The sequence below is a fragment of the Heptranchias perlo genome, chromosome 26 (assembly GCF_035084215.1).
Source record: "Heptranchias perlo isolate sHepPer1 chromosome 26, sHepPer1.hap1, whole genome shotgun sequence".
NCBI classification, from domain to species: Eukaryota; Metazoa; Chordata; class Chondrichthyes; order Hexanchiformes; family Hexanchidae; genus Heptranchias; species Heptranchias perlo.
In genome coordinates, this window is record NC_090350.1 from 28762307 (window position 1) to 28783245 (window position 20939).

General features: G+C 44.3%; 1 protein-coding gene across 2 annotated transcripts in view; it reads left to right on the forward strand.

The window, feature by feature from the left end:
- Positions 1-20939, forward strand: part of LOC137342840 (uncharacterized) — a 149967-nt gene that overhangs the window by 38685 nt on the left and 90343 nt on the right. For both annotated transcript variants that reach the window (XM_068007022.1, XM_068007021.1), the window contains exon 4: positions 10894-11001. In XM_068007022.1, the coding sequence (XP_067863123.1) occupies positions 10894-10957 (64 nt within the window). In that variant the 3' untranslated portion in view covers positions 10958-11001. The remainder of the gene's footprint in view (positions 1-10893; positions 11002-20939) is intronic.

Here is a 20939-nt window from a genome sequence, read left to right on the forward strand (position 1 = left end):
AGTTGTAGCTTCACCAGTTTGGCACCTCATTTTTAGGTACGCCTGGTGCTGCTCCTGGCATGCTGCTTCTGGCATATTATAAAGTATGTGAAACAGGACACTTAGAAAATAATAATAGGATATGGCAGAGTCAACATGGATTTATGAAAGGGAAATCATGTTTGATAAACCTATTGGAGTTCTTTGAGGATGTAACTGGTAGAATAGATAAGGGGGAACCAGTGGATGTGGTGTTTTTTGGATTTTCAGAAGGCTTTCGATAAGGTCCCACACAGGAGGTTGGTGAACAAAGTTATTAGAGCACATGGAATTGGGGGTAATATACTGGCATGGATTGAGAATTGGTTAACAGACAGAAAACAGAGAGTAGGAATAAACAGGTCATTTTCAGGTTGGCAGACTGTGACTAGTGGTGTACCGCAGGGATCGGTGCTCTGGCCCCAACTATTCACAATCAATATCAATGATTTGGATGAGGGGACCAAATGTAATACTTCCAAATTTACTGACAACACAAAACTAGGTGGGAATGTGAGTTGTGAGGAGGATGCAAAAAGGCTTCAAGGGGATATAGACAGGTTAAGTGAGTGGGCAAGAACATGGCAGATGGAAAATAATGTGGAAAAATGTGAAGTTATCCACTTTAGCAGAAAAAACAGAAATGCAGAGTATTTTTTTAAATGGTGAGCGATTGGGAAATGTTGATGTTCAAAGGGACCTGGGTGTCCTTGTACATGAGTCACTGAAAGCTAACATGCAGGTGCAGCAAGCAATTAGGAAGGCAAATGGTGTGTTGACCTTTATTACAAGAGGATTTGAGTACAGGAGTAACAATATCTTACTGCAATTATATAGGTGACCACACCTGGAGTATTGTGTACAATTTTAGTCTCCTTACCTAAGAAAGGATATACTTGCCATAGAGGGAGTGCAATGAAGGTTCACCAGACTGATTCCTGGGATGGCGGAATTGTCATATGAGGAGAGATTGAGTAGACTAGGCCTGTATTCACTAGAGTTTAGAAGAATGAGAGGTGATCTCATTGAAACATGCAAAGTTCTTACAGGGCTCAACAGGGAAATGCAGGGAAGATGTTTCCCCTGGCTGGGGAGTCTAGAAACAGGGGTCACAGTCTCAGAATAAGGGGTTGGCCATTTAGGACTAGATGAGGAGAAATTTCTTCACTCAGATGGTGGCGAATCTTTGGAACTTTCTACCCCAGAGGGCTGTGGAGGCTCAGTCATTGAGTACATTCAAAACAGAGATTGATAGATTTCTAGATATTAAAGGCATCAAAGGATATGGGGATGGTGCAGGAAAATGACGTTGAGGTAGAAGATCAGCCATGATCTTCTTGAATGGCGGAGCAGGTTCGAGGGGCCAGACGGCCTACTCCTGCTCCTATTTCTTATGTTCTAATGTTCCTATATTCCCCCTTTTAAATAACCCAATAAACAACAACAACAACAAGAAGAAGAAGTTACATTTATGTAGCGCCTTTAACATAGTAAAATGCCCCAAGGCGCTTCTCAGGAGCATTATCAAACAAATATTGACACAGAGCCGCACAAGGAGCTATTAAGACAGGAGCTTGGTCAAAGAGGTAGCTTTTAAGGAGTGTTTTAAAGAAGGAGAGAGAGTTAGAGAGACAGAGAGGCTTAGGGAGGGAATTCCAGAACTTAAGCAGCCTTGCAGTTGAAGGCACGGCCGCCAATGATAGAACAATGAAAATCAGAGATGCACGAGAGGCCAGAATTGGAGGGGCAAAAAAAAACAGAACAAAAAATATAGGTGCTCTGCTTCCTCCCAGGGATCTTGAGAATTATGGGTTGTACCTTGATAGACATCTGGAATATAAACAATGGTATCTTGTGCTGCTCTGAAGATTTTCTTTGTAGTCAAGCGTTGCATACTTTTACATTAATTATGGGAACCGTTGTGGAATATCTCAACTAACAAAGAACGTCAGTGGCAGTGGCAGCAGCAGCTTTCTGGGTTTCCAGAGCTCATTATTTGTGTGCATGTGTACAATTGCACATGACTGCCTTAGCATCCACCTAATGATGCAGCGAAAACTGCTCCTGAACAGTGACCCAGCAGCTTTTTGTCTGAATCCATTTCATTAATTGGTCAAACAGTTGATTATTCAGCACAGGAAAGGGTTGAGGGTGAATATGCATTTTCAAAAATTGGTCTTCTGGATAATATGTCTGGATAAATGTTCCTTTATATAAATCAGTTTTTCATTTGCGGACTGTCAGGAAACACGGCTCATTCTTACAGATATAGCCCAACAGAAAATGAAATAAACACTCTCAATGTTTTCAACAGCTCCCAGCCATGTCTGATTTGATAGCTTTACCATACTCCTTCGTTTTGTAACCAGAGACATTTTCCTGTGCTAATGTTTTTGATCCCAGCTGGGACCCTCCATATAGCAGCTCCATCTGTCACATTCTTATCTGTAAAATGTCACGCATTGTGAAACGCCAAAAGCAATACAGGCTTGGTGAGGGGAGGGGCACATAATTGTGTACACAATCAGCGTAGCTAGAATATTAAGGCTTGAAAGGTATCATGAGCAAGAAATCCAGCCCTAAACGCAGCCTTGTAACATTCGATGAAGTTAGTTCAGCTTCCAAGGCAGATGGGGCTTCCATAATTAAATTAAAAACTGAAACTCTGTTCTATGGGCCAGATGGGGTTCACTAATGGGTAATGAATGAAAAAGAAAAATGAAATGTCAGCACAGCATTTCATGGGAAAGAAGTCAAAGCTGACTCAAGGTTACACCCTGACTTACTGCATTAACCTTTTGGGTACTGAACATTTATCACAGAGTTCAAATTTCTGGAATTAATTTTTCAAAAATTAACTGTAATTTTCCAATGTTACATTTGCACGGGAGAAATCTAAGAGCAGTTTCTTTTTGTGTAACCCGTACTTAGAAACTCCCCCAATGACCCACAGCTAGATATAGCGCTAAGCAACATAAGGTCCCAATGGAACCGCATCCCATGAAGAGCCAGCCCTTCAGGGCTGAAAGGGAGAAAATCTTTTTGGGGGGGCGGGGGTGGTGGTGGGGTGGGGGGATTTGGAAACAGCATCTACATGATCCCTAGGGTCCTAGATTTGCCAACTCTCATTGGCTGTATTCCTGGAGGTTTCATCACATGACCTCCCACCTCGAACCGTCCTGCCCCCACACTCCCGCCATTGGTCCATCCTCCAGACACACTGCCACTGCCTTCCCACGCCAATTTTGAAGGGAACAGACTCTTTGGCCCGGAAATGTGGGTAACCCGGAGGTCTCGCGGAAATTACCGGCAGGACCTCGTTTAAATTTTTTGATTCCGATTCCCGGCCGGCAGCCAGTCAGATTGACAGGCTGGCTGGCTGGCTGCCACGTGGGAAGGCCTGCGTCACCAGGCCGCAGCCAGGGAGCAGAGAGGAGGGAGGGAGAGAATGTGTAGGTAGGATGGGGGGTGGGGGGGGGAGATCGGAGGTTGGGGGGAGAAGATCAGAAAAGCCAGGGGAGCTATCCTGGGCCGGGTGTGGGAGGTCAGATCATGCAGTGCGGGGGGGGGGGGGGGGGAGGCGGGGGGGAGGGGGATCGGCTGATCACTGGGGGTGGGGGGAGGCAGCCAATCATGAGGAGGTAAGCAGGTTTCTCCTGGGCCTGGCCCACAAGTAGTGCTGGAAAGACACTTACCTGCTGGATCCAGCTGTTCTAGCTTCCCTCCAGCTGCAGGTGTTAAAAGTAAAACTCTGCTACAATGTGAGGCACGCAGCCTCATTAAAATATTTAAATTACGCACCCGCATCTGAGGAGCAGGTTGATCGCTGGCCCCCAACCTGCCTCCGTTAAAACTGGAAGTGGGCGTGTTGGAGGCGAGTTGGGGTCGGGTTTCCGATTTTTTTAATTTTAACCCTCCTTCCCCCCCCCCCCACCCATCCTGGGGGGTTAAAATTCCCCCCTTTGTTACCTCATTTTGACTGTTAGCAGTTTTCTCCATCTCCAATATTTTTATCACTAATAAATGAGAGTGTTCAAAGAAAATGAAAGAAACACTATTTTGTTTAATGCCCCTATGATTTTTCTCCTGGGTTGCTTGCAGCAGTATCTTGGAGATTAATCTACAATTCCCGGAGACTCCAGGACAATCCTGGAGGGTTGGCAACCCTAATGTTCCCTGAAGTATGACATCAGAACAGCTCAACAGCAACACATAACAGATGGTTCCAGATTCATGCCTCAAAATATAAGAAATGTAAAAAGTAATTTTCTTCCCTACATTTGCTATCTTCCTCTTCTGAAGGCATTGAATCCTGTTGGGGTACAGTTCCATGAGTGCAGTAGTCTTCCAGTATCCCACCGAAGTGATCCTTATTCATGTATGAGCATAGTCAGTGTTTTCTGGCAGGCTGTTCAACCACACTGGCTGGGGGGTTGGCATTGGAGGCAGGCATAAGGGACCAGCTTGATCCTCACCAGACTTCGGTGACGGCTGGTGAGGCATACGCTATGGCCTAACCAAGCCACCTATTTCCATGGCAAAGGGCCCTTCACGCACATGTCTATACTCTGCGCCGGAGACCACAAGACAAGCCGGTAATCTGTCTGCCATTTTCTGCGATGAAATGGCAAAAAATAAAAGAAAGCGAAGCGGGAAATCTCTTCAACTATTTCTGTTTCTACCTGTGAAAGTCTGTGCACCAAATATAGACCAATATATGAGAATGTAGCCTTCGGTTCAATTTTATTGCCTTGAATACAATGCTTGCCCTAGTCATGGGTAAAAGGACTGCCCGACATAGTACTAGGCCATATTGTCGTGGAGGTCCCAGATTTGATCTCTGCTCTGTGCTGAGTTAATCAATTTAAGGCGGGGCAGCAGTGGGGGGCATAATTGGATTCAGCCCCTCTCGGTTAGGGAGGAAAACGGAAGTCAGTCAGGTTGCCAAGTGACGTCAGCCGGAAAATGTATGTGTGGAAGTCATCAACAACAACAAAAACAACAATAACTTGCATTTACATTGCACGAAACCTGTTTATTTGCAAATAAATTGTTTACTGTTATAAAGCGATAGGTAAATCTAAAAACCAAGAGGTAACGATGAGCCCATATAAAACCCTAATAAGACCTCGGTTAGAATACTGTGGGCCGTAATGTGAGGAGAGAGATATGGAAAGGTGGAGGGATTTCCATGAGAGTAGCACATTGGCAGCTGAAGTGGGGGGGGGGGTTTAATATACATGAGGCAGGAGCACATAGGCAGTGTTGGGCTGGAGGAGATTAGAGAGAGAGAGAGGGAAGCCATGAAAGGATTTAAACACCAGAATGAGAATGTAAAATTTTAAACAACACATTGTCGTAAAAATAAAGTTGTTGGTTGACTGGAAGCCAATGTATGTCAGTTAGGACAGGGGTGATGGGTGAGTGAGACTTGATGCAGGATAGGATTCAGACAGCAAAGTTTCCAGCTGCAGTTAAAGGATGGTAGAGGACAGGAGCCCAGCCAGGGGAGCATTGAAGCAATCAAGTTTGGAGGTGACAAAGCATGATTGAGGATTTCAGCAGCGGCTGGGCTGAGGTGGGAGTGGAGGCAGACAATGTTACAGAGTTGGAAGTAGGTGGTCCTTGTGATGGAGAGGATATGCAGTCAGAAGTTCTGCTCAGGATTGAACAGGATTCAGAGTTTGAGAACAGTCTGGTTTGGCTTGAGACAGTGACCTGGGAGGGGATTGGAGTTGCTGGTGAGGGTATGGAGTTTGTGGTGGGGGATTGAAGATGATGTCAGGTGAAAATGGGATTAAACTTATTTCTGATGACCCACCACAATCAAATAGCCTGCTGATACTTGCTGTTAAAGTTCACACAACTCCAACAACTTGCATTTATATAATACGTTTCATCGAATAAAATGTCCAAAGGAGCTTGCAGGGGACTGGAGAACTCCAAGCAGGAAGCAGGAGAGAGGTGGGGGGAGGTGACCGAAGGGAGCTATCAGGGCTGAAGTGTTTCAGTAAAGAATTCCATCGTGCTCGTTGAAGGCTGTATCATAGATAGAGAAGTGGAAGGAGGGAAGAGAAAACAAAGAGTAGATTAGAACTGAAAGAGCGGAGGGTGCATACTGGGAAAAAGCAATGGAAAAGATGATAGAGGTAGAATGCAACAATAAGTAGAGGGAATAGGTTAGCACCAGAGGGGTGCTGGTGCCTCTGGAATTGTACCTCAGCAAGTTAGAACACCGTCAGAAGAGGAGAAAGAAAGGGGAAAACGTTGACCTGTCCTTCATACATACACAGATTGGCTCTCAATTTTAACTCCCAATTACGATTTTGGACATTAAGGGAAATTTTTGAACACTAAGAGAATCAAGGGATTTAGAGATCGGGCGGGAAAGTGGAGTTGAGGTTGAAGATCAGCCATGATCTTACTGAATAGTGGAGCAGGCTCGAGAGGCTGTATGGCCTACTCCTGCTCCTATTTCTTATGTTCTTATGATTCTAGATTTACATATACTGTACAGGATTATCCAGCTCCACTTTTTAAGTGTACAAAGGGTCACTCTTTTACATAGACTGTATAAACTGATCATAATAAGTTCCAAAAATTGCTTTTATCAACTTAGCAAGCCAGTATGGAGCAGTTTAAGAGCTTAGAGTTGTAATTTTATGCTGGCAGGAATTCATTAGCGAATATTAAGGTATTATGTACAGACAAATGTAAATGACCAATTAACAGATTGGCATTTGCAAAGGTTGGACAGAAGCCATTAATCTGCTATTTAAGTGTGTACTGTGTGTATCGACTGTAAAACTTAGCATGGAAATTAAAAAGACCAATACTATACATTTTAGTAAGCAAGCTTCCATTTAACTGAATTGGGGAAAATTAGATTTCGCAACTGGATTTAAGGTAGTCTCACTGTACAATACAGTCTGTGTGTGACCCCTCTCTGTCGCTTTAAAATACGCCAGACAATAGCCTCACCCTTTAGTATTCATTCAGAAAATACACCAGGACATAAAACCTTAAATTAAATAAATATAGAAGCTTCACTGATGGCACAATGGGTGTGGTCCCGAATCACAAAGATCAGGAAGGTGTCAAATTAGATGATCTCAGCCAGGCCAACAGTGGAGCTATTACATTTGCCTATTGGGAAGGGGAGTAATTAGAAGATCAACCAGGTTAAAGTAACATGCGTTTACATGTAACAGGTTCGCCGGGGGGTGGGGGCACAATCGCAGAGCATTGGTGGTGTGTCAATCAGAACCTGTGTCTCCGCCCTTTTTGTTTGCACACTCCCAAAACATGCCAGAAATGGGAGCAGGTGCTTCCTGCGTCCCCTCCCCCATCCACACGGACGTAATCAGAAGTGGTGGGAATTGTGGGAAGATGCCATCCACCGGAATTCCTGCCTGTTCCCCTCTTAGGCCTCAACTTTAAATAAGTTTGCATGATGCTTTCGAATGATCAAATTCTGTCGGAAATAGGGCCCACCAGTCTGTGAAATTCCAGTTACACAATGGCAGTCAATTGCAGAGCAAACATAATTCTTTGATCCGACAAGCAACAATGACAGAGGCGAGCAGTTAATCTGTTTTTAACGTTCTTTGCTGAAGGATAATTTTGGTCAGGACATTGGGCCAGCTCCTTGTTTTTCTTTGAGTACTGCTTCAGGATCTTTAACATCCACGTAAACAGACTGACAAGAGCTTAGTTTAATGTCTCATCTGAAAGGGGTGGAATTTATATAGGTTTAAATGTAAAAATGATGATTATAGGGCTGCTTTTTGATGTTCCAGGATGAAAAATATTTCTCAACTGAAAATACAGCCACATTTTTTTTAAAACGTACAAGTACAAGATATCCTGCTGACAATTTATTTAACTGGCTGAGAGATAACAATTCCATATAAAAATATGTGGCCATAGTCGTGGTAAAAGCATTTATGGTCAATGCTCACTCTCACTGCAGACACAAAGGGCTCGATTTTCGCGTCCGGTTACCTGCGGGTTTCCAGCGGGGGGGCCCCGAAAATCCCGATATCCGGTCACGTGACCGGATCGCGCCGAAATCCCGCCCACTTCCGGGTACCGCGCTGACGTGCGGGGCTGCGCGCGCAAGCCCCGCTGGTGGGAATCCCGCAGGCAATTAAAGCCAGCGGGGTTCCACTTGAGAGTACTTACCTTGCTTGTTGAGGTCAGTTAATGAGCTGAAGCAGCTGTCAAAAGAGGAAGTGTGGGATTTTGGGTTCAAGGCAGTGAGTTTCCCACTCTGGGGGAAACAGTCTCTCTCCAACCAGGCGTGTTGCAGCCAGCAGCCTGTGGCAGGTGCCAAGGTGCACTCCACGGGGGACAGCCCTCACCCACGCAGGAGGCCACCGCGTCACATAGGGCAACCCCTGCCCTCCACCACCCCTCGCCAAGCCAGAGGACAGACCGACACGAAACCGCAGCCCTAGTGCGAGGAACCACCCACCTACCCTGCACAACCCCTCAGACCAACACCTGCCAGATGGGTGGTGCGTGGACACCCTCGGAGGACGAACAGCATGACCAGCCCCAGCAGCCTCGCAGTCCACGCCATCCGCCGCAGAGACGTGGAGCCCCCCAACACGGTGTTGTTGCACGCCCACCTGCACAGCAGGAGGGAGGGCTACCGCAGGGAGAGACGCATCGCAGAGGGCACTACCCTCGCCGCAGGGTCCACAGACCGAGGCGCAGCTCCCCGGACCTCTCCGAGCAGCAGTGCACAGGGAGGCGCAGATTCGCTCGACATGTAGTCGTGGAGATCTGCAGGCTCTTTCATGCCTTGCTGCTCCTGGCTGGCCCCAGCACCAACTGCTTACCTGTCGCTGTCAAAGTCACCACTGCCCTCCACAACTTCTCCTCCGCATCCTTCCAGGGTGCAGCCGGCTACACCGCCGATGTCTCTCAGTCTTCTGCGCGGAAGAGCCCTGCAAATACACCTGCACCTACTCTGCAGTAACACGATGGGTGGCATCAGTGGTGGGTCCTCATAGTGATACCCAGGAGCGGGCATTATTGGACACAACGGACAGGATTCGCGGAGACATGGCAGTGGTGGTGTCAATATAATGTGTGCTGTTTGTTGCTCTGAAATTCAATATAGGTAACACCCATGACAAACCCTCAGACACCCTTGTGCATCCCCTTCATGCTCACGACACGTTTGCCTTACGCTGCCTACTGCACATATGTGATGCATGCCCTGTGGCTGCAGCACAGGTGGTGGCAGGTTGAGTGAGGCTGGCCGTGAGGGAGATGCACGAGAGGTTGAGTATGGGATGGAGCAATGAGATTGTATGAGGATTGGGTCGCGTGTTAGTGGCAGGATGAGTACTGGCGAGGTGAGTAGGTGGAGGTAAGATGAGGATGGGGTTTGAGTGGGTATGAAGGGTGATGTGACAGAGTAGTGTTGGCGGTGCCGAAGGAGATGTGGGGTGGGGGCAGTGTTGTGGCAGACGGAGTGTAGGGGAAAGACTTCGTGTTCTCACTGTGGCTGACCTACTGCGGTCATTGCAGCGCCTCCTGCACTGTATGCAGGTGGGCGATATGTTGGTGGCGCAGGTGACCCCCTCTGCCACCTCGAGCCAGGCCTTCTTGGTGGCAGAGGCAGGCCGCTTCCTCCCGCCCGCCGGGGGGAAGATCTGTGTCCTCCCCCTCCTCCACACCCCATCTGATGATACCTGGGGTGAGGCATCATTAAACTGGGAGCAGCCTTCCCCCTGGGCTGCTCCATGCTGCAATTTGTCCCATTGGTTGCAGCATCTGTCAGTGGAGGACTGCCCCTTTAACTAGAGAGCCTCCAGCTGACAGATCATACTGCGCATGCGCAGCCCGCCCGACGCGCAGACCAGCGCCGTGGACCCCGGAGGAGCAGGTAATTGATTCCTATTAGTGTGTTGCCTGCTACGATCGCGTGGGCAACCCACTAATTTCGCCGAGCGTGTTGACCACGCTCCCGGAGGACCACCCGCTGGGAACCCGCAGGCCTGCTAAATTCGAGCCCAAAGGTTTGGAATAACTCCTTAAGTACAGTTTTAACCAGAAATATGTCTTAACAGCAACAACTTTCATTTATATAGTGCCTTTAATGTAGAAAAACATCCCATGGTTCTTCACAAAGGCATAGTCAGACAAAAATGGATGCAAAGCCAAAGAAGGAGATATTAGGAGGGGTGGCCAATAGTTTGGTCAAAGAGGTAGGTTTTAAGGAGGGTGTTAAGGGAGAAGGAGGAGGGAATTCCAGAGCGTGGAGCGTAAACAGCTGAAGGCACAGCCACCACTTAGTGGGGCAGAGAGGGTGGGGGATGCACAAGAGGCCGGAGTCGAAGGAATGGAAAGTTCTGGGGGTTTGTAGGGCTGGAGAAGGTTATAGAGATAGGGAAGGATTTAACACAAGGATAAAATGTTAAATTGGAGGTGTTGAGGGACTGGGAACTATTGCAGCTCGGCAAGGACAGAAGTGGCAGGTGAGTGGGATGGTGCAGGATAGGATATGAGCAACAGGGTTTTGGATGAGCTGAAGTTGAAGTTGCTTTGGAGTACTCAAGTATGGAGGTGACAAATGAATGGATAAGGGTTTCAGCAGCAGATGGGCTGAAGTTGCTTTTATATACAAACTTATCTTGCCCCCACCCAGAACATGGGGGGAAACTATTACCGCTGCTCATTGATGATCCGGGTGACAGCATTTTTCTCTCTCTTATTCAGAGATGTGACCGCAATATTCCTTTATTTCCTTGATAATGCAAGATCAAAATTCGCACGGCTTAACTTTGAAAAGTGCTGTTTACCAGAACAACTGTGTAAACTTTCCCTGATTCTCCTCCCTATGTATCATCTATCCTGCAGCTGGAAGTTCCGCTGGCAGAAGCTCAGAGAAGATTACCTGTCAAAGAGAGTCTTTCGCATTTAGTGCAACAACCACTCTGGAGAAAACAAATGGAGGAATCTCAGAAGGTAAGTGATTAATATTAGGTACAAGGAAGTTTGGGGGTAAGGGTGGGGGGGTTGTGATTCAGAGCATGCACTAAATATCAACATTTATATTCAAGGAAAAAAATTACATCATGCTTGATTTATTTCTCATTCTTTGTAATATTCAACATAATAATTATACAGAACATTAATTTATTGGGTATCAGCTGGTGAGCTACAAGGGGCAGAACAATTTACAACTAAAGAGGTGAATCAATCTGAGTGCAGTTTTTTTATTAGTTATAATTAAGGGTAATAAGTTGCTTAAAGTGGTATATTCAGCAATTTCTGTCTGCAAACAAGAAATTTGATGAAAAAATATCTGCTTTTAGTCAACCCAAGCCCACTGCTTAAGAGGCTGAAAACATTTTCAATAGCACTACCTCTGAAGAGATTCTGGTGTAAGTGTTGGTCGGCAGGGCATGTGACAAGGCAGAACACTGCAGCCCAGCCCAATACTTATCCAACATACATGCACACATGCTTTCTAACAAAGGTCAATTGACTGTGATTAGGAGAGGGCTGACCTTCCACTTCCCTATCCCAGGAACACCAATTGTTCACTGCTGCTCTGGCTGAAATCAGTTAACTCGGCACAGAACAGGTGTTGAACATGGGACCTCCATTGACTGTATAACTCAGTAACACACTAGGTGGTCTATATACCCACAGAACAGTTGGAGGAGCCTTGCCACAATTTCCAAATAGTATTATAGATGGTAATCTAATATTTTTTTCAATCTCTTCATGACAACAAAACCTTACATTTATATAGTGCCTTTAATATAGAAATTGTCTCATGGTGCTTTATAGAGAGGGGAGAAAAAAAAACAGAATGAATGCCAAACTATAGGGAGATACAACAACATTATTACAGACTTGCAGATTCACTGCCATATTGGTTCCCCACTGCTCTAGAGAGACATTTGTGTTTTACATAGAATTTACAGCACAGAAACAGGCCATTCGACTCAACTGGTCTATGCCGGTGTTTGTGCTCCACACGAGCATTCCTCCTACCCTACTTCATCTAACCCTATCTGCTTATCCTTCTACTCCTTGCTCCTTCATATACTTATTTAGCTTCCCCTTAAAGGCATCTATGCTATTCGCCTCAACTACTCCATGTGGTAGAAAGTTCCACATTCTAACCACTCTCTGGGTAAAGAAGTTTCTCCTGAATTCCCTATTGGATTTATTAGTGACTATCGTATATTTATGGCTCCTAGTTTTTGTCTCCTCCACGAGTGGAAATATCTTCTCTAGGTCCACCCTATCAAACCCTTTCATAATCTTAAAGACCTCGATCAGGTCACCCCTCAGTCTTCTCATTTCTAGAGAAAAGACCCCCAGTGTGTTCAAACTTTCCTGATAGTTATAACTTCTTGCAATTCAAAAGGTTCCTGATGACAACATTTTGAAACTAAATATCAGTAGGATGGTCGTGGCAGTGCTACAATTGGCTTTAGTGCCGTGAATTAGGGAGAAGAAAATTATCCAGGGTTCAGGGTTCAGGCCCCTGACCACCATCCAGTGATCCCAGCTGGAAGTGCTGGTTGATGAACTGAATGGGGGCAGGATCAAGCTAGTCTGCAATACCCCTCCCCCCCACCCCCGCCTGAGGGGGAATAGTCTGCGGACATTCACTGTCAATGCTCGCACATGAACAATAGCCACTTGGATGAAGTAATGGAGAAATCCTAATGCCCATGGAACCAAACCTCCAGTGAGGAGTCAATGGGAGGGGAGAGGAGGGGAAAAATTGGAGAGAAATTTTAGAAGATAGGAAAAATCAAACATTGAAACTATTTCTTCAAGGAGCAATTTAACGCAGTAGTCGCTATCTTAGGAGTTCTATTAAGAATTACAAAACCGATGAAAATGCAATGTCGTTTTCTTAGAAACTCTTTTCAAAGTACATAACATTTCCTCATGCTCACATTTTCTTCAGTCTGACGTGCAGTAAATCAGCAGGTCTTTCGCAATCTCTCCGACTTAATCTCAGTCTGCAAATACTTGCATAGATGAGAGATGGATAGCGAGAGAGAGAGACAGAGATGGAATTTACATACATACCTAGCCATCTTAATCAAGTGCCCAAAAAATTTACAATGGATGGATGAAAGGGACATCATATGGCGTTAGAAATATCCTGAGATTTAAAAAGTTACAAATGCTAGAAATTTGATGTGAAGTTAGAAAAAGTTGGAAATACACAGCAGATCCATCACTATCTGATAAAAGAAATGGCAGGCTAACGTTTCAGATAGAAACCATTTTTCAGAATATAGAGGTATCCTTTCCTATGTCTGCTTTTGCTCTGACTGCATCTATCCATCTAATGTTCATACTGCTGTGAGGGGGAGAACCAAGAGAATGTCCGTAGGGTAGAACCTAATACAAAATGATCGTGATTTATTTTACATTCATCAAATAAATGATGAGGGTATGTAATCATTCTTTAAAATTTAATACTGTAGCAAATTAAACTTCTAACTGCTCAAAATGGCTGAAAAAGCCATCTCACAGTTTTCTGAACAAGGCCACAGATGGGCCTTCAGCTGGCAGAGTGATTTAATTTCTAATTTATAACCAATAATGTCACACTTCCAGTTTTATATTATCGTAAAGTACAGATTTACTGCTGCCACCACAATGGCACAGTTTGAGAGGCCTATTCACCCACTGTTGGTGATCATGTCAGGCTGCAATGAGTTCCTAAGTTGTGTGCTTTGGAAATCAGGCAGGGAAGCTTTATAATAAATTTGGAACTGCATTAGACTGCAGCCCTTAAAACTCAATGATGCTACAGATCCAAACCCTGCAGTGCTTATACAATTGCAGGCTCTCAGACCATATACATTTAACTATAAAAGTACTGAATAAGGATGTAGTTATAAGGTACATTATGAAGCGGAGACAGTCCAAAGTCAGCTGATATCCAATCCTCAAATGTACATTATAATCACTGTGCTTTGCTCTTGATCTGGAACAACTGGAGTGAAGGAAGTCAATGCTCCTTGCTGGTTTCATACTGTCTGCCTTAAAAACAGTTGCAATATACCTGCTGTTGGTTTGGGGTTTTTTTTATTATTCATTCTTGGGATGTGGTAGTTGTTAGCAAGGCCAGCATTTATTGCCTGTCCCCGGTCACCCTGAGGAATTGGTGATGGGCCGCCTTCTTGAACTGAAGCAGTTTGATACAACTGAGTGGCTCGGTAGGCCACTTCAGAGTGCAGTTAAGAGTCAACCATGTTGGTGTGGAACTAGAGTCACATAAAGGCCGGACTGGGTAAGAACGGCAGGTTTCCTTCCCTAAAGTACATTAGTGACCCAGTTGAATTTTTACAACAATCCGTCAGCTTCAGGGGTATAGTGTTGGAAAGTGCAAGATATCAAGACTATCTTAAAGCATCACTCAGATAGATACACAGGCAGTCGGACAGATCACAGAGTACTTTGGACATCTGTCCTTTTGCTTATACCATTGGCAATTATTCTTGTTTAAAAGACAAATATTTACAGTTAGACAGAGAAGAAGCGCTGCAAGATAAACAGAAAGACAAACAGAGTTAGACAGATAATTATTAAAGTCAAAATGCATCCTTTATTACAGTATAAGCAAAATATAATTCCTTCGGATATTTTTTGTCTTTGAATCAAATGGGTAAACCTTCCAGTTCAGTACTTGATGACCGAGTACAATAATGAATGACACCATTCTCTCCAAAAGCCTTTTTCTGCTGCCATATCAACAGCCACAAGCACCAGCATCTGTCACTCCATGCTCCCCATGTTTACTGGACACAGTCCAAGCTTGCCAGCTGCTGTGCTTCTCATTCTGCCCAAGTCCCTGTCAGCAGCATCAATTCTTTATCTTTCATCACTCTTTTCAGAATTCACTGCGCGCTGACCTTTCAGAGCATTTTTACTCTCTTTTCTCCCTGGCCCTTTTTTATTTCCCTGTGTTGTGTAAAAATGTCTGCACACCCTCGTGTGCACCTCCCTCCCTCACCCGTCTTCAATCCAGAACATTCTGTCATTGAAATGTTTTTATTCTGGCATAACGATGAAGATTGCTGTACAGCTGTTTCCTGCTGTGAACAGCTTGTGTGCTGCATCATTTTTTTTTACTTTTCAGGAATATTGACCTGACAGGACATCATATCAAATACAATAAAGAGTTTGAGATATTTATTAACTGGGAGAACTAGGTATGGTTTTTGATGATGACAGTTTTCTACTAATAAATAGCCTTTTTGAAACACTTTTTACCTTGCAGAAAGGGAGAAAAATAAAGATATATATAATCATACATAGCAAAAATGGACCGTAACGGCAGTGAAAATATGTCAAGGAATAAGACACATTTACAGATGTGGCAGGTTAGGCAGTACAATACCATACATACAGGGTAGAACAACAAATCAAGAAACATCTGTATATTTGTTCTGTTAGCAAGGGACTAAGTGAATCCCTCATTCCAGCTGAAACTCTATGTGGTAGTTGCAAGTTACGCTAGCTATCCATTGGTCATCTCACAAGAGGAGCCAGGGAACTTCCCGGGCAAAATGTAGGAAGATGATTAAGAAGTTTGCAGATGATACAAAAATTGGTGTGTGGTTGATAGTGAGGAGGAAAGCTGTAGATTGCAGAAAGATATCAATGGATTGGTCAGGTGGGCAGAAAAGTGGCAAATGGAATTCAATCCAGAGAAGTGTGAGGTAATGCATTTGGGGAGGGCAAACAAGGCAAGGGAATATACAATAAGCGGGAGGATAGTGAGAGGTGTAGAGGAACAAAGGGACCTTGGAGTGCATGTCCACAGATCCCTAAAGGTAGCAGGACCGGTAGATAAGGTGGTTAAAAAGGTATATGGGATACTTTCCTTTATTAGCCGAGGTATAGAATATAAGATCAGGGAGGTTATGCTAGAACTGGTTAGGCCACAGCTTGAGTATTGCGTACAGTTCTGGTCACCACATTACAGGAAAGATGTGATTGCACTAGAGAGGGTACAGAGGAGATTAACGAGGATGTTGTCAGGGCTGGAGAATTTTAGCTATGAAAAAAGATTGGATAGGCTGGGGTTGTTTTCTTTGGAACAAAGGGGGCTGAGGGGAGATTTAATTGAGGTATATAAAATTATGACGGGACTAGATAGAGTGGATAGGGAGGACCTATTTCCTTTAGCAGATGGGATCAGTGACCAGGGGGCAAAGATTTAAACTAATTGGTAGAAGGATTAGAGGGGAGCTGAGGAGAATTTTTTTCACCCAGATGGTAGGGGTCTGGAATTCACTGCTTGAAAGGGTGGTAGAGGCAGAAACCCTCAACTCATTTAAAAAGTACTTAGATGTGCACTTGAAGTGCCATAACCTACAGGGCTACGGACCAAGTGCTGGAAAGTGAGATTAAGCTGGATATCTCTTTTTCGGCCAGCACAGACACAATGGGCCGAATGGCCTCCTTCTGTGCCATAACTTTCTATGATTCTATGATAAGGGGGTGGGGGTGGGAGGGGGAGTAAAGGGATAGGGGAGAAGGTCCCTTTAATTTGTGAGGTCACTGATTCAAATAATTTTCTTGAAAGGAAAAATCTACTCATAATTTAGCACAGTCTACAACGTGTAGTAATTGACTGCATTAGCAAAGTATGTTTTTCATATAAATCCCGCCCATCTTAAAGGGGAACTGTGCCATTTTGAATTGTTATAAAAACCCAAAGATCTGAAGGACATCATCTGTATGGGTGATGTTGCCTTTCAATCATCCTTTGCTCCCAGGTTTAATTAATTAAATGATCAGGCTGGAGACAACTAGGAGCTCACATTTTGTGAAGATTCCCTTCTCCAGGTGTTTTGTGGATGAGGAATACTGTTTACAGCCCTGCATCCCAAAGCATGATATCACTGGAATAGAAATTCTTATCGTACTTGTGATATTGGTTGGGTGTGATGGGGAGGAGGGAATTCTATACATAAACGCTGATTTTACAAGGCTGCATCCATGATGTGGGACGTTGATGGTGACAGGAGCAGGTCAAATAAATCAGGCCGCCATCCTCATGCGCACCATTCATGCCACATTGAATTCTGCAAGACCCAAGTTTTGGATGAGAATGGAGACTGCTCTGCACACATGCAGGAGTCTCAGTTAAAATTTATGTAAAACAGGCCCATGCTGAATTTCACAACTTGGGCAGGTTCCATCCCCAGTGCATGTCTCACTCGTAGAAATGATGTGGAGATGCCGGTGATGGACTGGGGTGGACAAATGTAAGGAATCTTACAACACCAGGTTATAGTCCAACAGTTTTATTTGAAAATCACAAGCTTTCAGAGGCTTTCTCCTTCGTCAGGTGAAGTGTGGGATTCCATGAAGGTTACCGCATATATAGTCAGAGAGCATTGTTCTCTGACTATATATGCGGTAACCTTCATGGAATCCCACACTTCACCTGACGAAGGAGAAAGCCTCTGAAAGCTTGTGATTTTCAAATAAAACTGTTGGTCTATAACCTGGTGTTGTAAGATTCCTTACATTTGTTCACTCATAGAAAGGGTGCATGACAGGGAACGGGCCCGGTCTGCTTTGGACCATCTCTTAAAGCAAGACTGTTGTTGTTATTTGTAGTGTTTTTGAAGTCTAGCTTGCTGGCAATGAACATTTCTCTGCTTGTGCAAGGAACATTCTGCACAGTTTTTTCCCTTCTACATTGTTGCCTTGTTGCTGAAATGCTACATTTGGTAAAGACATATTTTCTGCATTCTGGAACATTACTGTTGCAGTACAATTTGAAGCCAACAAAGTTGGAAGGAAATCCTTGAAAGTTCCCATAGTGCTGGATGAAGAGGACCAACTCATGAGAGCACACCATCAGTCCTGTCAATACGCTAGGATCCATGTCCACAAACCGTGCCACTCCCACCTGGGTCCAATGCTGCACTCCAAAGGCAGTGACTGAGCCATGCCACCTGCTACGGTCTAATTTACACTCAACTTCAGCAACTGGCACAGCTCTTCCCACAGTGATATTATAAGCAATTGACTAAAGCGTTGTTTGCCTGGAGAAACATCTTCATAACTCTCCTAGTGCAAGTAGCTGTGCCAGTTCTGGGGTGGGACTAGTTTCTGCGATTTTTATTTAGCCGGCGCAAAAGATCGCAGAAACTTGAATTACGCTGGACACAAATTACGCCCGGCTTAATTCGAAATTCTGCGATGTTTTTCACTGATTCAGCCGGATTGCTGTGAAAAAGCCATAGCAATCGAGCGGACACTCTGGGCCAAAATGTTTTGTGTGTCGTGCAGCTGTTTAACAAATGCAGCACAGTTGGGAGGATTTAAAGTGAGAGAGAGGGCAGGATACTAATAAATAAAGGAAATTTGCTGGATGATGGCACCAATCTTCCAAATATGCCCTTGTCAATTTGTTTGTAGCTAACTACAATCAGGCACCAAGTAGAGAGCCTGGTAAGTCTATATATTTATCGGAAGAGTGGGACCAGTATAGCACTCTCTTAAAGGGGTGCAATCGTGCTGTAATGATATATTGGGAAGTTTTGAGGTGTAAGTTTTGTAAATGAAAAGAAAACACAAATAACTGGTATGAAAGCTGCTGCTTGTGCTGCAGGAGGTCAAGGAGCAGATATTTCTTCACCAACCATCATGATGTCTGATGCTAGGGTGACTGCTGGAGAAACATTTGCATGCCATATTATCATAAACTTCTTCCTGATACTTTTCACACTGTCCACAGTGCTACAATATCAAAACCCCTTCAATAATGTGTACAAAATGGCTGAACATTGTAAAATGTCTTCCATAGCACTTTTTACTGAGAAAACACCACAGAGATACTAGCTCAATTGCTAAATTTAAATGTGAGATAGATAGCTTTTTGTCAACCAAAGGTATTAAGGGATATGGGCCAAAGGCAGGTATATGGAGCTAGATCACAGATCAGCCATGATCTTATCAAATGGCGGAGCAGGCATGAGGGGCTGAATGGCCTACTCCTGTTCCTATGTTCCTATGTCCTAGAGAAGACTTTGCCCATTCTTTATTTGTAGCAAAATTATACACATTTCACTGGAAGCACTGAAGAGAGAAAATCTTTCCCCCAGTCCCCTTTAAAAGCCATCCATGATTGAAAATGGCCGGAGAAGGGAAAATTTTGCATGGCTGTTGAAAGATTATATGTGAGAGTGTGAAAGGAGGTTAAGTGGGTGACTCAGTCATTCAGCACTTGAAACATGACAGGTCAATGATGATCACAAAGCAGAGACTCAATCAGACCATTTGTACTATGGGCCAATCTAAATGCAGCATTACTGACCTGCAAACACTGGCACTGCTACAACATACCTGTTTACACAGGATGAACGCAATGGTTTTGGACAGATCTGCGCTCAACTGTTTAAATTATAGGTGGTTACTGTTTACACAGCAACTTCTGACACATAACCCCTGACCAATATTATATTATGAATACGATTCATGTGTTTCAGTTACCAGTTGCCTTTGATATATGACAAGGGCTAAAACCTTACAGTTCAGCTGCATTACCCATGTATACAGAGAGAAAGGACACCCTATGTCATTCATTTTTGTCTTACAAGCAACAAAATGGATCTAATAAACATTGTTGCATGTATAATCCTTGCTGCTCCTTTGCGATCTATTTTGTTGAAGTAAAGATATGATTTTATAATAAACATTCTTTTGAGTGGATGCAATAGCAAAATCTTTTGGAGATGAGTGCCATTTTGTGAATCTGAATTGACTGCAGTAGGGGCACAATAGGCCCTAGCACCTCTGGGTTTGGGAAAGGAAAATGGCCCACTCCTGCTGAATGTGCAAATGTGTATAGATCCCATGTGAAGACAGGGTCAGGTTTGGCAATGATGTTCTCCACAATCAGATAGCCTGCTGACACTCACCGCCCAGCTTTACATTCAAATTCTGACCACTTGGCCAAAGTACCAGAGGTCAACTACTGCCCATGAAGCCGTATCCCAGTAAGGGAGTCAACGCGTTCAGGAGTAGAAGGGAGGAAATTGGAGAAAGAGTAAATGAGAAGTTGTCCTTATTTCTCACCAACAAGAGCATTGTTTTTCCGGTTAAAGACAGTTTATTTCCTACAAAATAAGCTGTCCCGCAAAGGAACTCCACTGAAGACTGAGGAACCCATCATAAGTCGGGCGTCAGTCATCAATGTGATTTGAACCCATGACCTCAGGATTGTGGAGTGTCTTTCTTAACCAAAGGAAGTACCTTTAAGAATGAAAGATTATGAGGATACTGGTGCTTCCAGGGGAAACTGTCCAGACCCTGACAAAGGAGCAAATCACGATACATGTGGCTACGAAGATAAAGAACAATAAGTGGATTTCACAGCTTCAGCTTCCTGTAGGTTTGTTCCCAATGTCACGGAGAAATGCGTCATTCCTATTTAGTGCAGGAACAATCAACAGACACGTTTCGCAAACTTCCTGTCAGCCCTAGAGTTTGTCTGCTCACTTCCTCCCTCAGCATTTCCATGTCATTCCATTTCCACACTCAATGTCCCTTTGGGAAATCCTGCTGCAATGGTCAAATCACGGCCCATGTTCCTCTCGCCACTGATCTAAGATCATCCTGAGCAGACTGTTTACTGTACATTGTTGATCTAATCAATCCAGCCAGCTCCTTTTAAGTGAACAGCCAGTTTGACACAAAATTTTACTTCTGTCAAAATACACGTAACAGGAACTGACATACTAATATCAGAACGTGTATCCTGTTATAATGTTTGTTTTTTCTTTAATTGCAATTATGTGAGGGGAAAATAGGGGTAGAATTCAATTATCGAGGTTGATACTCCAGTGTAGTGATGAGAGGGTGAAACATAGTCGCAGGTGCAGTCTTTCAGTTAA